Consider the following 22,578-nt stretch of genomic DNA (forward strand, 5'->3'; position numbering starts at 1 on the left):
TGGAAAGAGGAAGAACAACATTTACAAGATAAGACTTTCTGATTTGAAAAATCAAAATGTAATTTGTCTTATGTCTGTGAATGAAGAGCAATGGATGTGGCATAGACGATTCGACCATGTTAGCATGATGAGAATTTCTCAGCTAAATAAGCTTAATTTAGTCAGAGGCCTGCCAAATCTGAAGTTTTCTTCAGATGCTCTTTGTGAAGCATGTCAGAAAGGCAAGTTTTGTAAAACGTCTTTCAAGTCTAAAAAAGTTGTTTCAACCTTCAACTTGTTAATTATTATCATACCATTGATACCTTTAAACATATCCGAGCTATTCAATAGTAGGTTCGGTTAGACGATTTTTTATCTGAGAAATATTTGAAACTTGCTTTTGCGCCATAAATTTTTAAATCAAATTTTCGAATAAATTTTTAACTTGAGATCTATTCACCCCCACCCCCCACCCTCCCTTTAGATCTAGTTATATCGTCTAACACGTCTAGCCTCTAAATACATCATTATGGGGTAGCCATATGTGTTAGCTTTCTAATACTTCAAATCGCACCTCATTTGGACTTACGGAACTAAAGTTACGGCGAAAACACTAAAATGGAAATTTCTAGTTTTGACACCGTATCAATTTTTTAACCTCAATGATTGTCTCAGGGTGTCAATCGATTGACACTGCTATTTTTTTTAAAATTCCAGTTTTAAGGCACGTTTCAGCAATGGTTATCCCTTCCAAACATATCCTAACATACCTAAACGTCCAGAATTGATACATACATATCTACCACATATTATCATGTTAATTCTCATCTATTTGACATTTTATTCCATCAATTAATCACCAAAAATCATATTTATGATAACAAACAAAATCCCTCAATTCCAAAACAAACACCATCTTTATACCAATCTCTTCATGAACAATAAACCACACACAAAATAATTACGAATTTCATATTGATTCATGGAATAAAAACAGATCCACATCCATTTAACTCATCAAATAATCAATTAAAAGAGAAAGAAGAAAACCCTATTGGAGATTAAGGGAGACATCTCTACCCTTTCATGATTAAGGCACCCTTAGATGAATAATCTCTCATATCTTGTAATTCCAGCAAAAGAAACAAGCAATCTTCTATGTGATCTCCTTCCCAAAGCCCTAGCTCTCTCTCCAAAAGTTCTTGCTCTCAATTCTTCTCTTTTCACGTTTACTGTAAAATCTCTCCAACTCCTTATTTCTCTCTAATTTTCTAATTATATATTAACCTAGTTAATTTTCTTATAATTATGATTTTGCCCCAACTAAACATAAGTCTCTATCCACTAACCTCCTAATTCTCTTCATTTATAAAATTTGTCCAACTCTTCATATTCTACCAATTATAATTATTTAATTAATCAAATCCCACCGAAACTAATTAATTAAGCATAATTCACCACAAATTATGTCATCACCAAACACGTCATAAATCACACAAATAATTATTTTAATTGATTAATTAAATAATTAAATAAACGACTAATTAAATTGGGGTGTTACAATAAGAGGAACTAGTGTAATTCTCTTGTGTCATTTATTTTTACGCCTTTAAACTTTTTTACTTTACATTTATATTAAAGTAGCATTCAATCAGTTGCCTCTGGTAAAATTAAAACTTAAGAAACTTTGCATAAAATAAAATAAAAATCTAGCAATACTAATTCAACTTTTCCCCCCTTCTTAAATTTCTTCTCATAGTTACAAGTTTCATTTCCTCAACAATAGAGTTGTAGTCTTTTTCATCAATCTTGAGCACCAAGATCTTCTTCTTCTTGTCACTTTCTTCATCTTTCGTAAGTCTCTTCAGTTCCATCTCATGTTCATGCAATTTATCGAAGATAGTAGCCAAGTCCATGAATGACAACTCCCTAGATTTAGAAATTGCAATGGATTTAGGTTGCCAGTTGTGATTTAGGAATCTAATTACTTTTAAAACCAAGTCCTCATTTTGAAAAACATTCCAAGGGTTTTCATGTGATTAACAATGTGGATAAAGCGTTTTTATATGTCATAAATATTTTCTTCAGACTTAATCTAAAATAGTTCATATTCATGAGTCAATGTGTTCATCATTGCCATTTTCACCTTGGTAGTACCTTCATAGGTGACTTATATGGTGTGCCAGATTTGTTTAGCAGTATCGTAGTGTGAAACATGCCAAAATCGAGTTAAGAACGAGAGTGGTAGTGATGATAATTTTAGCTTTCAGACAACACTCCACTTTTTTTCTTTCCTCTTTTGTTCAATCTAATTCTTTTTTATTTACCACAACATCATTGACTTTATGTGTGGGAATAAATAGACCATCTTTTAGAGTTTTCTACATTTCAAAATACATCCCCTCTATGAAGATTTATATCTTCTCTTTTCATAAAGCATACCCTTCTCGATTAGAGTATGGGGGTTCGTAAGTGAATTGTTTGAAGTCATTTCCTTTCTCCTGGGGGTTTTAGTCTTAAAAAGGAGTTAGACTCTGATGTCACTTATTGAATAAGTGACTCCAAACACAAGAGGGGATGAGCTGTGAACTGTAGAAATTGTGATTAACTTAAAACCATTTTACTTTGAAAATAATTTATATTAGTACATTATGATAGACGCAGAAAATAACAGAGAAAGAAATAAAGAGGAAAGAAAATGAATCAATAGAAGTAAAAGAGTTAGGGATAGAGAGATTGCACCAGGATTTATACAGGTTCGGTCTGACCACCTGCCTACGTCTTATCCCCAAGAATTTTTTCTTCAGAGTTCCACTATAAAATATCTTGAGTTTTTATGGATATGTCCATAAACCTTACTATAAAGACGAGAGGTTTTACACGGGCTGATCCCCCAAACCAAACGAAGATTTTAACGACTGAGCTCACCAGGGTCGGCCCGAATAATTTGGAGGCCCTATTCTATTTTAAAATTAGGTCTTTAATAGATAAAAAATAATAATATTTCATTTAAATGATAAATAAAATTATATATATATATATATATATATATATATATATATATATATATATATATATATATATATATATATATATATATATATATATATATATATATATTTGTTATAAAAATTTGATTCATTGAAGTTTAATTTTTCGTATTTTTCTATTCTTACGATTCACAATTAATAGCAAAGTTCTTACCATTTAATGAGAAAAAATAATTCCTTCAACAATCTTAGACAATGTTAATAATAAAGTATTTCAATTAATAAACCGCTAATAATGTGAAATTACAAATTTTTAATGGAAAAAAGTTGATTAAATGAGTCCATAACAAATTTTAAAACGCTACCATAGTATAAAAATTGATAAATGGGCCTATAATAAATTTCAAAACGCTATCATAATAAAATAGTTGATTAAATGGAAAGCGGTTTTTATGCAGCAACATTTTTTATGCTAAAAGAAAAATGTAAAGACCTAAGAATCAAACTCCCATACTTTTTCTTTCAAAACAACTCGATCACCACTAGGCTACTTTATATTACATGATTCTATTTGCAACTAAATTTATATATTATTTAATATTATATTTATATTAGACCCAAATATCAAATTTGAGGCCCTTAAAATTTGAAAGCCCTGTGCGGTAGCACTCCTTGCACACCCATGGGACCGTCCCTAGAGCTCACTAACTAAACATAGACTTTATCGGCTAATCTCAAGAACCAAACAGAGATTTTACACAGATAATCTTAAGAATCAAAGATATCAAATAAGAGTATCACACTCTTTATGAGAAAATAATTTAACACAAACACTAGTACAACTAAACACCCCTCTAAAGTATTTTTCACACACAAGGCTCTAAGGCAACTTTTTGTGAAAGAATATAACAGAAGAAAGGAGAGAAAGAAAGAAATCAATAGTAAAAAGTTAAATTCTTGTGTGATTTGAAAAGAGGACAAAGCTCCTTTAAATATCATTAGCGATTCTGCCATATGGCTAATCGATTATGAGTTATAATAAGCGGCAACCCTCTAAAGACTAGTGTCTTAATCGATTATTAGTATTTCTAATTGATTAAGAAGTTATATTTCTTTCTCTAATCGATTAGAACAAGTCCTGAATCGATTAGGTAGCATAAAAACTTCCCCAATTTATTGAAAAATACTTCTTGATCAATCAATCACAACCCTTGATAGGTTTTTAAGAGATTTTAAGGTGTTTTAGCAAAAGAGAAAGGTTTAAAACTATTTTTAAGTGTGTGCGTGTGTGTACGCGCGCGCTCGTGAATGTGTGTGTGTGTGTGTGTGTGTGTGTGTGTGTGTGTGTGTGTGTGTGTGTGAGAGAGAGAGAGAGAGAGAATGTGTGTGTGTGTTTATGTGTGCGCGTGCGTGCGTGTGTATGTGTGTGTTTGTGTGTGCATGCGTGTGTGCGTGTGTCTGAGAGAGTGTGTGTGTGTGTGTGTTTGTGTGTTTAAAAGTTTATGAATTACTTTCACACTTCCTCTCTTTCAAAACCTTGAAGCTTCAAGATCTCTTGATAAATTCACCATGAAACACTTCATTTGGGGAATTGACTTCTTCTATCTGATGAAACTTGATATGACTTTTTTGATAGACATCATCACTAAAGGTTGTTTGATCAGAGATCATTAATGACTTTATCAAATGCCATTTAACATTAGGTGTTGTCAGTATCAAAAATACCGAGGATTATTTACTACTACGAGATGAACAAACAAGTTGATCATATTTTTTCAAATATAAAATAGATACTTGGTTTGTAGAGTTGTGTGTGTCGTAAACTCTATTTGAGCTATGAGTGTCCATTTTTGACCTCCATAATTTGCACCTCCACCTCAACTATAAGACTTTATGCATCATAAGCATTAGATAAATTAGATTGATTCATCAAAAATATTGGCATGGACAATATTAATTTCCTCTTGAACAACTAAGAAATATACCTTGTTAATGGATGGTAAAGACTCCATTAACATCACTTTTGTCTTAACTGCAAAAAATTGATCATTCAAACGAATTAAAAATTGGATAACTTGATCTTTTACTATAAAATTTCTTGTTGAACGTGTGGCCTCACATCTATAAGGACGACAGAAAGTTCAAAAAGGAATAGGTCTATGTGCAGTCAATTTATCCCAAGGAATTTCCATTTCTATAAAATACTTCAAAACAAATTTAATCACTCTTTGAGTGAGTTGAGTTGGGATCTAAGAGTTGACACATAGACTTTATCATCTTTGGACAATCTCTCCTTTAAATTTTCCCAAACATCAACAAAATTTTCATGAAAAATTATGGTTTGTGCTATAGAATCACAAACACAATTAATAAGTTAAGAGTCTACTAAATTATTCCCCATTTCTCATAATGAAAAATTGAGATCATCATAGTCTCTGATCGGTATTGATCCATCAATGATTAAAATTTTATTTTTAGCTCTAGATGCTCGACACGATGATTTGTTTCATCCAGTATAATTGAATCCATCAAACTTTTGCGTGATTGATACGAAATTAAATCCATCACTCAGATAAACGTAGAAAACCAAATCTAATTGTGGTTGAATAAATTGTAAGGTGGTTATTAGAGGTGCCGCTGATGAGGGATCAAAGAAGTTGAATTGTATTATGATTGTATTATGAATGAAGCAAACTCACATCATTGATCTTTGGAATGCTTAGACAACATGCTTATATAGTTAAGCAACCTAACTACTTTAATTAACTTTTAGGAAAATTAGTTGAGTTTAACAACCATAACTGACTTGAGCTAACTAACTTGAGTTATATCAATGTGTAATAAATGGAAAAATGTATAATTTGTAACCAAGACTAGAACAAAGATTATGAATTCCTACTCAATATCGAAGTCCTTCGATCATCTTGTAATATTTAAGAACTTGCCATTAACAAGTCTAGGAAAAGTTGCTTATGATAAAAGATGTTTCAAAAGTTGTTAAAAGATGTGAATTTTTTAATAAAAAAATCAGTATTTTCAAAAATAATATTGAAATAAACAATTTTCAAAATATTTATCAAAATAAACATATTTTAAAAGGTGTAATCGACGCATGCTTTAAATATTTAGACATATGTGTCATTTGATATGGCGCATGCATGTATGAGGAGCCATTAAAATTGCCGCATACGTATAATGTTTGAGAGCATGTGTCATTTACATTGGAGTATGATTTGGTTGTATTTTTTTTTTCCTGAGAGACGTCATTTGATATGGTGTATGCTTGTATGAGGGATCACTAAGATTGGCGCATACATACAATATTTGAGAGCATGCGTGATTTGCACTTGCGCATGTTTTGGTTGTATTATTTTTTATAAAATTTTAAAATTTTAATTATAAAAAATTGAAAGAAAAAACATGTTGCATTATAATTAAAATCATATATATGTAATATTATTTATAACATAATATTATTAATTATTTTTCATTTTCTTTTTTATTTCAATTTTTTATAATTAAATTATAAGAAATTCAAAAAAAATAATACAACCAAATCAAATGGCGCATATCAAATTTAGTGACTCCTCATACATGCATTGAGCCATATCAAATAGTGCCTAACTTTAAACATTTAAATCATGCATCACCTCTTAAAATGTTATTATTTTAATAAATATTTTAAAATTTTAATTATTTTGGTATTATTTTTAAAAATATTGATTATTTAAAAAAATTAAAGATGTTGTATGAAGATTTTAGACTCTAATGACTTAAATTTGGATATGAAAATTCAAAAGTACATTAGATGAGTTGTGAAAAAGTGTCTAATGTTAAGACCATTTATTTTATCTTTAAAAAAAAATCTTTGTATTGTTAAAAATATTAAAAGTTTTTTAATTTAATTTTTATAAATTAAAAGGCTAATTTTAACATCCAATAACATAAATATATATTATTAAAATTTAAAACATTAGTTAAAATCACATAAGTTTTTTAAAAATATACATCTAAAAATTTAATTTTATGTAAAATTATTCAAAATATCTTTAAATTTAATTTATTTTTCCAAAATTTTAATTTATAAAATAAGTTATAGTAAAAGGAAGAAATGCCTAAAATAAAATTTTAAAAACATTATTTAAATTAATTTTTTCATTTGAAATGTTTTAAAGAAAATTTTCCATAAATTCTTTTTGAATAAAAATATGTTCAACTATAAAAAATATTTTTTTTTTAAAAAAGGAAACAAGCATGCCCTAAAAGAAGGTAAGATGGATTTTAATTAGAGGTTTTAGCAAGTTCAATAAAGCATTCTTCAAAAAGCATTATTAAAGACTTCTAACTGATTATGAGACTTTGATTGAGTGGAGCATTTGAAAAGCAAATGCCCTACAAAGGAGGCGGAGATATATTTTAACTAGAGACTTTAATGACTTAAACTAAACACTCTTCAAAAAGTATTGTTGATAACTCCTAACTGGTGATCAAATTTCGATGGAGTGGAGGGTTTGAAAAACAAAAGCCCTAAAAAAAAGTGGGATGAATTTAATTAGAGGCTTCCGTGACTTTAATAAAGCATTTTTCAAAAAGCCTTGTTAATGACTCTTAATCATTGGTGAGACTTCAATGAAATGGTTTATAAAACAAAAATCTTAAAAAGGAAAGGGGTTTTGAAAAACGAAAACCTAAGAGAGATGGATTTAATTAGAGGTTTTAGTGACTTCAACAAAACAGTCTTCAAAAAGTATTATTGAAGAATCCTAACCGATTATGAAAATTCACTGGGATTATTTAATTAGAAATTTTAGTGACTTCAACAAAACACTCTTCAAAAATCATTATTGTCCAATCCTAACTTGTTATGAGAATTCAATGGGGTGGGGATTTGAAAAAAAAGCCCCTAAAAAAGAAGAGAGAATGAGTTTTAATTAGAGACTTTAATGACTTCAACAAAACGCTCTTTCAAAAAAAAACAGTGTTGATAACCCCTAATTGGCTGGCTACATGAGACTTCAGTGGGGTGGGAGTTTTGAAAAACAACACTCTTCAAAAAACAACCTATTGGTGATGGCAAGGAGTGTTTGAAAAACAAAAGCTCTATAATTATAGGAATGATGATTTTAATAAGAGACTTCAACAAAACACTCTTCTACAAACATTGTTGACGACTCCAAACCCATTAGGAGACTTCGGTGAGGGTGGGGGCTTAAATACAAAAGCTATCCTGTAACTACTTTCTTAGAGCTAAGTGAGGTGCCAACCTAGTTTGAATGTAGAAGTATCCATATTGCAAAAGAATTTACTTTGAAATTTGCTAGATGGATAATGGGTATGAATGAGAATCATGCGGGACATTTGGCAAACAACAAATATTCACTATATTAAAAAGTTTACCCAAAATTGAACACCGAGATTTAAGAACTGATTCTTATAGAACCGTTCTTACTTATCCAATTCTGTTCAATGATTGTAAAGTGTATTAGAGCATTCAATTAACTAGATGGTCTAACTAAAAACACACATAATAACCTGTCATTCCAGATTCTGTAAAAACACGGGAATGGGTTAGGGTTAGGTTCCAAACACCCTGTTTTCGACTCCCAAGTTTTTAGGCAGCGCTATATTAATACTATCATATGAATGTACCCGAGAATTGCAAAATATTCCGAAAATATATCATTCATTGCACTAGAATGTTTTTATTCACCACAAATAATGTCGATTAAAATTTGCCCAGGATAACTAAAGAAATAAAAGCAAACAATTGAGAAAAGGAATTCTCAACCCTCTGGGGGAGATTTTCCATAAACGAAGAGAGCGATGTCTAAAAAATCAGCCAAGATATTTTTTTATGAATTCTGGTCTAACACCTATAAGGGCTTCCATGAAAAAAATCATATAGTTGGCGACAAAAATTTTGATACATGATGTTACAGCTTTCCAACCACTTTACAATGACTCTCCCTGCTTTGTATCCTGCAGAAGATGCTGCAATAATTATATACAGATCTAGCATATCATGACCATTCCTCAGATCCAGCAAACTGTCCAAAGATTCTTTCTTTCCTGTACAGAAAGATGGAACATAAACTACCTCTCGTGAAGAAGATAGGGCCCACGTCAAAAAGTGAGTCATATCTAACATTCAACGAGTGAAAGCAACAATACTAATTGTTGAAGAATAACAAAAAGAGGGTTGCGGACAGACAGAAGTATGGCAGCTTCATTGTCGGTTGACTTCAGTTCTCCTAGGCCGCCAATAGCCTGGGCCAGAAACATTATCATCTTAAACTTTAATATTTTCAACTAATATCAAATAAATCAGAGGAAAGAAGCAAATAAAAATAAATCCCATGTTTATGAACATTTGTTATGCAGATGGTACATACCTCGGTTAACTCCTGGAATTGCGTCATGGAAGGCTGATCTAAAAGGCAGGGAGCCTCTGTAACTCATTGGCAGGTGAGGTAATCTCCAACCTTGACCTGGTGATCTAGTCGATGCACTTGGATGGCAATCATAAGGGGAAAGCACATCTTTGTTATGATAGCGAGGAACATGAAAGAAATTCAATGAAAAATAATCATTATACATTCACCAACAACCAAAGCAAAACCATAGCATTGCCACCACCCCTTCCCCCCAAATATCATATATGGATCATCAACTATCATAATTTTTCCAGAACACTTTATAAAAAAAATTACCAGAATATGTCGACCGAGTATTCCATCTCTCTTCATATGCTGTCCGAAAACTCCATCTCTCTTCATGTGGTACCCGAGTATTCCACCTCTCTTCACGCAGTGCCCGAGTATTCCACCTCTCTTCACGTGCTGTCCGAGTGTTCCATCTCTGTTCATGTAGTGCACGAGTATTGCATCTCATTCCATCTCTCTCGTGAGTGTTATAGAAGTTCTCCCTCCTTGTGTTCTGCACAAAGTGTTGTCTATTGGAGTATGAAGGGGGTGGTGGAACCTCCCTCTGAGGCTTTGGACGATTTTCTGCATGAATGAAAGAAAACTGATCCGATGGCACACGGTGTGGTGGTCGTAGTATGTAACCTTCATTATGCATAGTAAAACCGTCAGCACTCCTGGAATTTTCTGGTGGTCGTACAGGGGGGTGAGTGTTGAAAGAGCAAGGAGACTCTGGTATCTGCATTTCCACGTCTCTACATTCTGGGATTTGAAACTGCGCTGCATCCATAGGTCGACTATTTCTTGGTGAATCTAAGTGATGAGCCACAGAATGAAATGTTTTGCCATGCACTGCCTGTAAATATGGGCCCGACCCCAAGTTAAAAAAAACAACAAGTTTGAGTTGTTTGTTGCTACCACTGACTCACTTGAGTGAAAGATCCAAGAAAAGTTGTGAAACATACCTGTGAATCTGTAAAAGGTTTTGAATCAATTGCAGTGTCGTATTGATCAGATGTAGCTGACATGAGATGCAGTGTTGGTGGGGGCGGTGGAGGTGGAGGTGGAGGAGATGATGGTAGTGGTGGTGGAGGGAATGATGGTGGAGCTGGGGAAGATAATGGCACATCTTGGGTTAAATGAGGAGCAAAGGACAGAGGAGGTTTCTGATCAAGCTGTGATGCAGTTCTTCCATCAACATTACAAATCGAATTCAATTCCACACCAAAAGAGGGTGCCACATCTTCCATTTCAAGCTCGCCATCAACATCTTCCAACACACGCCTATGTTTTTCAAATGCATGAGAGACTTCTTGTACTTCATATGTTTCAGAATCGTGCCCAGGCGCAGTAGCCTCCAAGTTCCCTCCATCAGAATCACTCCCTCCTTCTTCAAGCATACAGGGCATGCGAAATCCAGATAACTGAAAACTCGAGTTGCTGCAGAACCAAAGGCAATTTAAGTACATACGCTGGCAGAGTATAAGAGAATAATTAAGACAAACTTTTGATGATATCAAGTTCGAACCTTCCATATTCATCAACATGCATACCATCCATATCTCTAATAGGATCATCTAACGACCTTTCTGTTCTCAACGAACGGCGTGAGTAAACACCTGCATAAGCTGACCTGCTATATGAGTTCAGTTCCCGGATGTGATGGCGAATAATGGATTCTGGTAGGATTCTTCTCTCCAACCACAGTCTTAACACCTACAAAAAATTAGAGCAAAGGTTAACAAGAATAATGACCCAAAAAAGAGATGTATAACTAAAGGGCGTATGTGTTTAACTTTAACTAAACAGGAAATTTCGCCAACTTGCCTTAAGACACTGCCTACGATTTTCAGGTGCAGTATTTCCAAGAGGGGCAACAGCAGACAATAGGCGTGGCAAGACTGCTTGCATAGCAGCTGGATATACTCCACCAACATCGTCTGGGAAATCAGATTTTCAAACATCAACATATACTAAATTCATATATTCTGATGTTTTTTTCATCACCAACAGATACCCATCCATGTGTTCTTTCGTTTTGTTTTGTTAGAAATATTCAAGAATAACTAAAAGATAAACAATTACCTTTCAAACCTCGAGAATATTGAGCAATAGAGTCAACAAGGAAAAACAGATCCACTCTCCGACGAAGGCTTGGCTCATTTTCCAGACTGTGGACAAGACTTTCCACCACCTAGATACATCCCCACAGCCAAACCCCCCAAAAAATGTATATATTGTCAAGAAAATACTACATGATAAGCTTTTAAATAAGGAACAAAAAAACTTAGGAGATCAGACCACAATGTAAATTAGATGGTTTAACTCCCATCAAAATCATGAAGATTTAAATCAAAACACATTTATGCAAACTTCTTAGTACAAAGTGTATAATTGAATTGTGTGTAAGATGGGGACAAAGTTCTGGAGAGATGCTCTCCCTACTAGAAGATGAACCTTCTCAGGCCAAACAGCTTAACAGAAAATGAACAAAACCCTCACGCATATTATATCCGCAAATAACCGCCCGTAAACTTAGTTGCTCCCTCTTAAAAACTGACAGCCTGGGTAGAAGACTTAGTGAATTTTGCCTTCTAGAAGAAGTACTAATACGCTGTGAATATCACTCCTTTATTTGCACTTCTACAAGAATGCCTAAAGCTACATTATTGATGTTAGTGCATTTCTCTACACCTGAAGAGGCACCGGTGACTTTAAATCCGGCGCAAGTAATATATGAGTGGGTTTATTACTTGGACAGGAAATTTCTGGATGGTTCTAAGTTAAATGTTTTGCCGTGCTGATTTAAATCCCTATTTTCCACTAAAAAACTGAATTAAACTCTAATATATGAAATAACAATAATACTTTGCACATGAGCTCCATACAAGTATAAGTGATTTATATAGGTAGTGACAATATTTTCCTCTCCTTTTAGTTATAGTATAAGAAAATGTTAATAATTTAGAGACAGCTACAAAAAAACATAGGGGCTTTCTTCATTTAATAACAGTATGGGAAATTTGTTTTAATTCTCAAGCAAGGCAAAAAAAAAGTGATAAAACCAGTTTTCACAGTGTAACTAAAACATCCCATTGTATCCCAGGCCATATAAGATATAACTGATCTTTCACAATATAATACAGTAATCAACATTTATAGAGATGGAGGGGAAACAAAATAAGGGCCGTCATATTACCTTTGTTGCAATGCCAAACTTTGCACAATCAATAGCAATGCGTGTTGCTCGACCAATACTTTCCTTTGTCCTTTTCAATGTCACAAGCACTGCTTCAAAATATAACAAAGCAGCGTGTCCTGCTTCAGTTGACTTGTCTAAAGATCTAGATCCTTGAATTGCCACAGCCCCAACTTTATATCCATCAATATAACCAGATAAAATACTCTTCTGGAGTCCATCAGGGCTACAGCTTCCATTTTGATGAATATTACTACTGTCTGATGTAGAAACATTGCGAACTGAGGTATTTGGAGGTGAACCTTGTGGAAGGCAAACTCCCCCATCAGTCAAGGATGAGCTTGCTCGAATGCCCAAAACACTGTTTTCCCTTGAACAATCGGATATTGATAGAGAAATCATACCCACCTCCTGTTTTTTAAATTTTACTTCTTTCATAACCTCATGCCTGAACCAAAAGAAGAAATGTGAACTTTCTTGAATTGAAAGAAATAAAACATTGATTACTTTCATTAAATGATTATAGTCTTGTCATTTTCACTATCTTTAAAAGATTGTCCAGTATAATTTATACTATAAAGTTCCACCAAACCAATGTTGTCAATCGCAGAGAATATTGATTACTCTGAATTCCGCTATGCTATAGTGCCTCTATTTGACAACACAGATGAGCATATCGTGAATCACAGACTATGTTATAGTACCGCTATTGCCTCTGTTCAACAATACTGCAGCAAACTGACCCCTAATAATTAAATTTGACATAGGACAGGTGGCAACAGGCAAATGGAGCAAGGGATGTGGACAATTCTGGGAACAGGTGAATATGATCAAGGAAGGAGAACATAAGGAGGGACATGAGACTCATTTAGTTTATAGGATGCCATTTAGCTTTCTATTTTTCTTGTGAAAGAAGGCATCCTCCATTTCTGTTCTTAGTTTCAGTTTAGGCAGGAGGTGTTATTTCTGTTTTTCTTAATCAAAACTTGTTCCTATCAGAGCCTAAGCTGGAAAAAACAAATATTTGCAGATGTATGATTTCATTAGGAAAGCTGTAAACATACATTCACCCTGTCAAATTTATGCACATTTGAAGAACAATTTTTTAAACCCAAAAATCTATGCCTTTGGATTAGACTGAAAATGGCTTATTTAGAACTTCACTCATGAGCTAAAAGTTTTAGCTTCTCTAGAAAAGTTTCCTCCTTTATGAAAATTAATAATAAGAAAATAAAAGTAAATTTTCACACACAAAAAGAGTAAACAAATAGATAAGCAGGCAGTAAAAATTGTTTATTCTCATTATCCTTTCTATTTCGATTCTAGGTTATAGATGGTTGGAAACTAGTATTTGTAACAGGCAAAAAAGTAAACTTACTTGTCATTGATTTTACTGCTGTCGCCAGATGTTTGCTTCATATCCTCACAAACCATCACCATATTCTGAGGCATGGCGATACTATTTTGAGGTAGCGATTTTTCACTTTCATTGGGACCCGCCACAAGATCAAGATTTATTCCACCATGATCAGATGTATCAGATGCATTTGAATGAATCACATGTCTGATACTTTCATTGGCACTTGCTGGTAATGATGGACCTGGTGAATCTTGATTGCTTCCAACTTGACAACATTTCACATGAACATTAGGAGAGATTTCTTCATGCATTACAACTTGTGAATCTATTTTAGCAGGTGCACAGACCACGGAATCACTAAGACCTTCACCAATTTGGAGCCTAGCACCTGGGGCTGGGATGATATCCTTGCCAGACTCATGTTTTTGTGACTTGGTCAACTGTTTATCCTCTTCAATAGATGACTTGTCCTCTATTAAACTCATTGGATTTGAACAGGTTGAAAAACTACACACTCGGCTATTCGAACAATCAATGCCACAAGAGTCCAAGCCTTTCAGTTCTAAATCATCACCTCCTTGATTATCAATAATCATACAAGAACATCTCTTGATTGCAGCAGATATACAGCATCTACCACTTGAAGGCATTTTAGAGGGTGGTGATTCAATACAAGCTCCTTCAGCAGCAGCAGCAGCATTAGCAGACATTGCTTTTAATGCACGATTGATGCGTTTAGATGGAGGTAAAGCAGATTCATCATTCATAGAGAAGCTAAATAATTGGTCTTTCTTAACTTCAGAAGTCTGTAACCCATTTTCGGAACAGTGAGTTAATAACTTAGGAGAATCACTAGCCAAAGCCATATTCAATGCCGATGAGTCTCCATCAGCAAGGCAACCATTTTCACCATTTGATGATGTGATTATCCGCAATGGTGAAGCATGAACAACAATACTTTTCTCCTGTACTCGTACAATTCTATTGTGTTCTTCCCCCGTGGATGATGAGTTAATCATTCTAACTCTAGCTCGCTTCGACAGGGGTAAGTGTTCATCTCCATATTGGTCAGAGCATCCCTCTTTTGGATTTTCAGACATATTCTGCAAACTTTGATTGGCATTCTGAACACAAGCATTATTGGTTTTCCTTGTCCTGTTTGGTTTTCTTTTCTTCTTGCCAATTACAGCCTTCATTTCACAATCAAGGACTTTGTTTAATTCAGCTTCATATTTAGAGCCCTCAATAATCTCAGATTGTTCAGAACCATTTTCCACCATGCTAACATTTGAGGCAAATGCAGATGAATCAGTGTCATTGGAGCCAAAAAGGTCAGGTGATTTCTTGATAGGCCTAATTCTTCTTCTAATAAATTTGTTCTGAATTGTATCAGCTGATATGTTGCCATCACTATTGCCACCATTATTTCTACCATCACTACGATGTAGAACAATGGTTTGGATCTGTGATGAGCTTATGGACCTTTGATCTGGTTCTTTTTCTTGTTTCACTGGCAAAAAAGATTTTACAGTTCTAGTTGCAACAGTGTCACCAGTAGCCTCTTTAATATAAGTTCCATTCCTCGGTACACCAAATGAGTCGTCCTCAACTGCATAAACTTGCTCATGTCTGCCAGTAGCAGAATTTGATAATTTCATTTGTGAATTAACTGTCCAAGGAGTATTCAACTGATCTTTGAACCCTGAGTTGGAAGATGGGTCAAGTGGACTTCCCACATCTGCATTAGCAACTTCACCACCAGAGCTAGTTCCATCAACTTGAGTCCCTCTCTCTAACTTATCATAACATTCAATAATCTCATTTAATGCACGAACAAAATCAGCACCCCTTCCTTGACGTTTGGCAAGAGATTGTTTCTTCTCTTCAGTAAATGCCTCAATATCAGCAGGATTGCAGAAAGCACTGCAGGAAGATGCCATTTCAAACTAAGAAAACTTGCAAGCAGAATAAATTTAGGTGTGTACATGGGTAAACAACTAAATGCTAACAGAAAGATTCAACATTGCAAAACAGTTATAAAAGCTCTTAAATATAAACGCAATTAGTTTTTTAAAAAAAAATTCAACCATGAACATTCATCCAATAAATGGAATTCGAATTTCAAAACCTCTTTAACAATCTTTCCTTACCCCTTCACTTTGAAGTAAATCACTTCTTCCCCTTCCTCCTCACAAACATAGGATTCAATCAACACTAAGTCACATCAAACTATCAAACTAGAAATTCAAAATCTACTTTACCATCCTACCTTCCCCTTTCAATTTGGTGTAAATCATCTCCTCCCCTTCCTCCTCACAAACATAGGATTCAATCAACATTATGTCACATTATAACTTACTCAATCACAATCAATCTTATCACAATATCTTTATTGAGATATTTCAAATATTATGTTGTAAATAATTGGATAGATATCGATCAAACTCAAATCCGCTCTATGCCTATCCTGTTATACAGAATATTCAAAATATCTCAACAATCTTCTCTGATTGAAAAAATATCCTGTCTACATTTATTTTTCGATTTGTTTCCTCAATAATTGTTGTGCATTCTTTCCTTTTATATATTTGTTATCTGTCATCGATTAGGTAGGAATCTGTCACCTAAATTGTAGCTATCAATTGCCACTAATCAAATATATAGCAAAGTTATTACAGAGCCTTTACTTCTCAAGGGGTCAGAAACCTTCACCACCATAGCCCATTCTCTTCAATTCCCTTACAACCAATACTCCCATTTCTGGGGTGCAGAATTTGGTAGTTCTACAGCAATGGAAAAATTATTTACAATGGATGAGTAGGTGGAGGTGGCCTTAATGGAAACACAAAGATCAAATCTCTTTGACAATCCACCTTTGGGCAACAATAAGAAGTACAAAATGTGTGATGTTAAAGATATATTACCACCATTTGGTTCTGAAATCTAAACATAGTCCAGATTGAGGTATCTCAGAATTTGGTGTTACTTGAGGCATCATTGGGAAGCATTTTGAAATATTTTTTGAAACCTCAAAACTATAATCTAAAAGGTAAGGCATTGAATGTTGATAACAAACAAATCACAACTAGAACTATGGCAGGAGATGAACTCGTACCATAATCTGAAACAGAAATCAAAAGAAGCCGATGAAAATCTTTTTCACTAGAGGAGAAAAGATCAAGTTTTGAAACTCTTAGAATCTAATGTGGTGTTAGATCAAGTTTGTGTTCGGATCCTTGGAAGCGGTTTACAGCCAAACCTAAATAGAACCCTTTCACTTGTCTGAAGAGGAGAAAGACGACACACAATGGTCCTGGAGAATGTCTCATCCTGGTCTCTAAAATTCAATACTCGGTTTTTTATACTGAAAAATAAAAAGAAAAAGCAATGGTCCACAGAAAAACCCAAAACTACTGACAGTTTTTGGACCTGTTGCTACAAACCTAGGCAAACCAGTGGAAATAGAAGTAGAACCTTCAACTTCATGCAAAATTGATAATCAATCCCTCCACAACCAAGAGATTGAGAAGCAGCAAAACTTCATTGAAACTCAGCCAACCATGCTCATTTACTCATTCAATTAAGGATTTGTTTGCGAGTTGGTGTTTGGAGGGTTTTGGAGGGGGGACTTTGAAGGACTACTCTATATTTTTTAATTTTTTCAAAATTTCAAATATATATCAAAATATAGATGTAGCACTCCGAAACCCTCCCTTCCAAAAATCAACTCGCAAACAGACCCTAAAGGTCTCATTTTCAGCGTCTAATTAAGACTGAACATGCAGACCTGGAGTACAGATCATAGATTCGGTCGGAACTGATTAGACGATCCATTTGTCACATATTCTTTACACCTAGATAGAAGGATAGCTCTAATATTAAATTCATCTTTGCTGCTGATGGAAATTCCATTATGGCTAACATCTCTCGCCAACGCTATCATTATAAAAGTTCCTCACATTCCAATTTTCAAAGATCTCCAACAATCTTCTCTCTTTTTACCAACTACAAGCATTGATTGCATGGTTACTTTTAATTCTTCTTGTCGTGTCTTTCAGCAAAAGAGGTCTAGGGCGAGGATAGGATATGCTAAGGAGTGCAGTGGACTACATTGTCATTAGAGTGCCAAAACTCTCCCTACAAAAAATTATGTGTGGAAATCTTGTTGTCACATCCATTCTACCCATAATGTCTTAAAGGATGGATTTGGTTAGGTAGTTAAAGCATGGTTAAGGTCATCTCATTTCTCTTTGATGAAAATTGAAACCTATGTATCCTTCTCTGTTTGACGATAATGAAATCAACACTTCACACTGAATCATGGTGTTACATTCCTAATGGTGCTACATTGTAATAATACTTCCTAAAGTATTTGCACAAATATCTTCAAGGTGATATAATCGGATGTATAGGTCATATATTATTACCTTGTCAGTGCATGGTTATTAAATTTTTAAAATAAACTTGCAGTTATTTTAGTTGACTTTGTGTATGTTAGCAACCATGCTTCCGATATCAACCATACTTGTGTTTTTTTTGTTATAATACATCTGTGCCATAATGGACAAGCTAAATAAAAAATCGCATGAATAAACAAACATTAACATCACAGAAAGACTACAATTATTGAAACCATCACTTTGTTTTGGTAAAAAAAAAAGTATTTAAATAGACAACATACTCTCAAATTTTCAAACATCTATGCAAAAAGAAAGCCACCTTAATATGTGAATATTATTTATTTAATTCGTCTAAAGTGAGGTACTCAATCTATGGGGAGTAGTGGAAGAGTTAAACTATTGAAATGGAAAATAAATAATTAAGCTTGTGATAAAATAAATGCAGTATGAATGTATAACAAACTATATAGTGAGTTAATTCACATGCTTGATTTTCTCAAAAATTATAATGCTTGCATTTCCCTCTTCAACAATATGTTTAGTACACCTACCTGCTCGATCACCGAGTCCTAGAAAGAATAACTATTTAGATGGAAAATTATTTATCAACATCCCAATCTCTAATGAATTTCCACACACAAAACAAACTAATCTCTGACATGTCGATTAGAATACCACACATCCACACCACAATCAACCCTTACTACTTACCGTGATAGCCCTAAGCCAAAAACATAAAGATTAACAACAATATCATACAACTTGTGTAATTTTGTGTGGGCGTAGTTTTGACATCAAACAGTATACATTGGATTCTAAAAGCTAAATACAAACATATTAATGTTAAGGCATAGCAGTGGCAAATTCAATCAAATGAGATATGGATTTGAATACATACATTTGATCGGTTCCAAAGAAGAGAACAAATACTTTCTTCCGATCCGCTGAGTAACCCCATTTATTCGCATCACTTACCTGCCATCAACAAAATAATTTAATCAGACAAATTAAATCTCTGTAAAAACAAAGAAATGAAATAAAATGCCTCCACAGCAAACATATCAGATATGCTCCTATATAACCATAGAAAAAAATTTGCAAGCAACTGCCCCATGCTTGTAGAACCCTCTGGTTTTCATCATTTCAAATCAAAACTCAGCGAAATAAAATGCAACCACGGAAAACATATCAGATATACTACAATATAACCATAGAAAAAAATTTGCAAGCAACTGCCCCATGCTTGTTGAACCATCTGGTCTCCATCCTTTCAAATCAAAACCCAGTGAAATAAAATCCATGCTTGTTGAACCATCTGGTCTCCATCCTTTCAAATCAAAACCCAGTGAAATAAAATGCATCCACATACATCAGATATACTCCTACATAATCGTAGAAAAAAATTTGCAAGCAACTGCCCCATGCATGCTTGTTAAACCCTCTGGTCTCCACCATTTCAAATCAAAATTCGGGAAACCTTTCGGCCCTACTCAAGTCAAGCATGACGCTCAACCTTTAGATTAAACATCTCCATGAGATTAACATCAAATTAAGCCAAATCCATGTGACACTAGTTTACGATACTACTACTGGTACAAGTTTAACATAACAGAAACCAGAGAATGAGATAATCAAAGTCAGGCACAATAACCTTCGATTAAACAGATCAAAACAAAACCGAAAATCAATCCGATTAACATAAACCCTATACACAATAACAAAAAACGGCAGAAAGGAAAAAAAATCGAAAAGTAAAAACAAGACAGTGTGCTATTCTAAACCGCATAATTATCGAAGAAACTCGAAGTTTTAGCAAAGATAAAGAACCGGCACATACCGTTGCAGGCCAAGCAGGGAAGCCTTTCACTTTAGCAAGCACGAGATCGCCGTTTTTCCATTCCCGGCAAGCAGCAGCTGCGGGCACTGATTTCTTGGCGCCCTTTTTTCGAGTAGGTGCCATGGGAGAGGCACGAAAGCGCTAGAGTGAAACGATGAAGAGCAATATCTGCAAAATCAAAGAGTTAGAAGAACAAATTGGAAGAATAATGAAAAGGTTTAAGCAGGGTGGGGAATTGAGTGAGGCATTGAAAACTAACCGAAAGTGGTTGAGAAAAACCCTAATTCTCAAGGGTTGAAGAGTTTGAAAGGAAGTGAAAGTGGTTTTGGTTTGGGGAAGAAAGAAGACATGAAGTAGTTGTTAGGGTGCGCAGTGAAGGTAGTGTTGTTTTCAATCCATACTCGTGAACTGCGCTCTTTTGCTTATACAAAAAACGGCCCCTTTTATTCACTTCTTACCTCAGCCGTATGACGTGGCTTGAAAAAAAAAACCTAAATTTCAGTGTGATAAAAAAAAAGTATTCTAGAAGTAATATAATATTGTATTTTCTTTTTGTTAAAAGGAAAAAGAAATTACAAAAATGGAGAGGGGGAAGGTGAATTGTATCAAATACAATGTATTTCATTTTTTTTTGACCAATTTATAAATATAAAATATACAAATTAAGAAGAAAATAACATTTTTAATAAATTATTTTTATTTTTTTGGTAGAAAAATAAAGAATTTGTATTATATATTAAAATATTAATTTTTATCATAAATATGAATCAGATATTATTAAATTAAAAAGTGATTTAAATAATAGTAGTAAGAAAGTAACTTTTAAAACTTAATATTACCTTGACCAAAAAAGAATAAATTAATATTATATTGAAATAATTGAATATGCCATTTTAAAACACTTTTTATAAATAAATTATTTATTTAAAAATGGACGGAGTGATATTTTTGTATAAGAGATTTGACTATAATTTAAATGATGGAATAAAATTTGAATATATTATTAATTATATTAAGTATATGGTTAATGAATATAATAAAATTATTAATATATTTATTTGTGGTCAAGTATACATTGAATTGTAGTGTAATACTTTATATAATAATAATAATATGAATTTAATTTATATACACCGACTAATAGTGTAAAGATTTTTTTACACTGTCAGTTAATCACAATCATTGATTTATTTAAAATGTTTGATTTTTATTTTAACCACTTAAAAAGTAATATAAATGGATGATTGTTATGTATTGACAGTGTAAAACTTTTTACACCATAACAATTAATATCTAATAATATTACTCCCTCTGTCTCATAAAAAGTGTCTCATTTGCACATTTTCTATTTTTCAAAATAAATATTCTTTTAGAATACCAATACAATGTTTATTATTTTTTTCCAATGCTATACCCATATTTATTAGCTTTCACTATTTTCAACAACTCTACTAATTATAATAAATAAGGATATTTTAGTCAGTTATACTAATTTTATCATAAAAATCAACGCACTTAATCATTTTCTTAAAAACCGCGCAGAGCTCAAATAAGACACTTATTATGAGAAGGAGGTAGTAATTTTTATCATAAATACAAAGCAAATATTATTAAATTAAAAGTGATTTTAGTGATCGAGAAAGAGAGAATCAAAATAAGGATTATTATTATTGAAGAATAATTTTATTACAAAACTCAATTACAAAGCATCTATTTATATATACCTAAGTGATTTAAGTACTAAGTAATAAATATAACAAATTAACTTTGGGCTTCAACCTCACACAAGTTAGATTATATTACGTATCTCGACATACCCCGATATAATCTAAGTTGTCGAACAAACGCTAATTATAGTCAATCTGAATTATGCCTGATTTCTTTTTTAAATTTGGGAATTTGTTGATCTTCAATCATTTAGTGAAAATGTCGACCAACTGTACTTCACTTGAGAAATGTCTTACTTCAAGTTCACATTGACTTACCTTATCCCTTAGGAAATAAAATCTAGCTTTGATGTGCTTACTCCTTCCATGTAAAACTGTATTTTTCGCAAGATTTATGGTTGACTTGTTGTCTATCTGCATCATCGGGGATTTCTTCACTTCGACTTTTATTTCTTTGAGCACATATCTGATCCAAATTGCTTGACGAGCAGCATAGGATCTTACTATATATTCAGACTCACACGATGATAATGCCATCATATGTTGCTTTCTTGAGCATCATGAGATTGAGGCACCAAATACTTGGAATAAGTAACCAATTGTGCTTCTTCAATCATCCTTATATCCATACCAATCAGCATCTGAATAGCAAGTAACATAACTTCTTTGCTTTCAGAGTCTCGTTGAAATAGAACTCCATAGGTGATTGATCCTTTTAAGTATC

General features: G+C 33.3%; 1 protein-coding gene across 2 annotated transcripts; it reads right to left on the reverse strand.

The window, feature by feature from the left end:
• Nucleotides 1-8,633: 8,633 nt before the first annotated feature.
• LOC127126173 (protein HUA2-LIKE 2) lies at nt 8,634-20,666 on the reverse strand. Of its 2 annotated transcripts, XM_051055055.1 has the most exons (13): nt 20,447-20,666; nt 20,188-20,355; nt 19,249-19,325; nt 13,969-15,873; nt 12,591-13,038; nt 11,477-11,585; nt 11,219-11,331; nt 10,920-11,107; nt 10,357-10,831; nt 9,680-10,247; nt 9,362-9,508; nt 9,181-9,236; nt 8,634-9,038 (listed from the first exon to the last, which is right to left on the reverse strand). In XM_051055055.1, the coding sequence occupies exons 2-12, from the start codon at nt 20,308-20,310 to the stop codon at nt 9,196-9,198; spliced, it is 4,194 nt and encodes a 1,397-aa protein (XP_050911012.1). In that variant the 5' UTR covers nt 20,311-20,355; nt 20,447-20,666; the 3' UTR covers nt 8,634-9,038; nt 9,181-9,195. The 2 variants fall into 2 exon arrangements, with proteins under 2 accessions (XP_050911012.1, XP_050911011.1); XM_051055054.1 differs by having other exon boundaries at nt 8,634-9,236.
• Nucleotides 20,667-22,578: the final 1,912 nt, after the last annotated feature.

Source organism: Lathyrus oleraceus, chromosome 3, assembly GCF_024323335.1.
Source record: "Lathyrus oleraceus cultivar Zhongwan6 chromosome 3, CAAS_Psat_ZW6_1.0, whole genome shotgun sequence".
Classification (NCBI taxonomy): domain Eukaryota; kingdom Viridiplantae; phylum Streptophyta; class Magnoliopsida; order Fabales; family Fabaceae; genus Lathyrus; species Lathyrus oleraceus.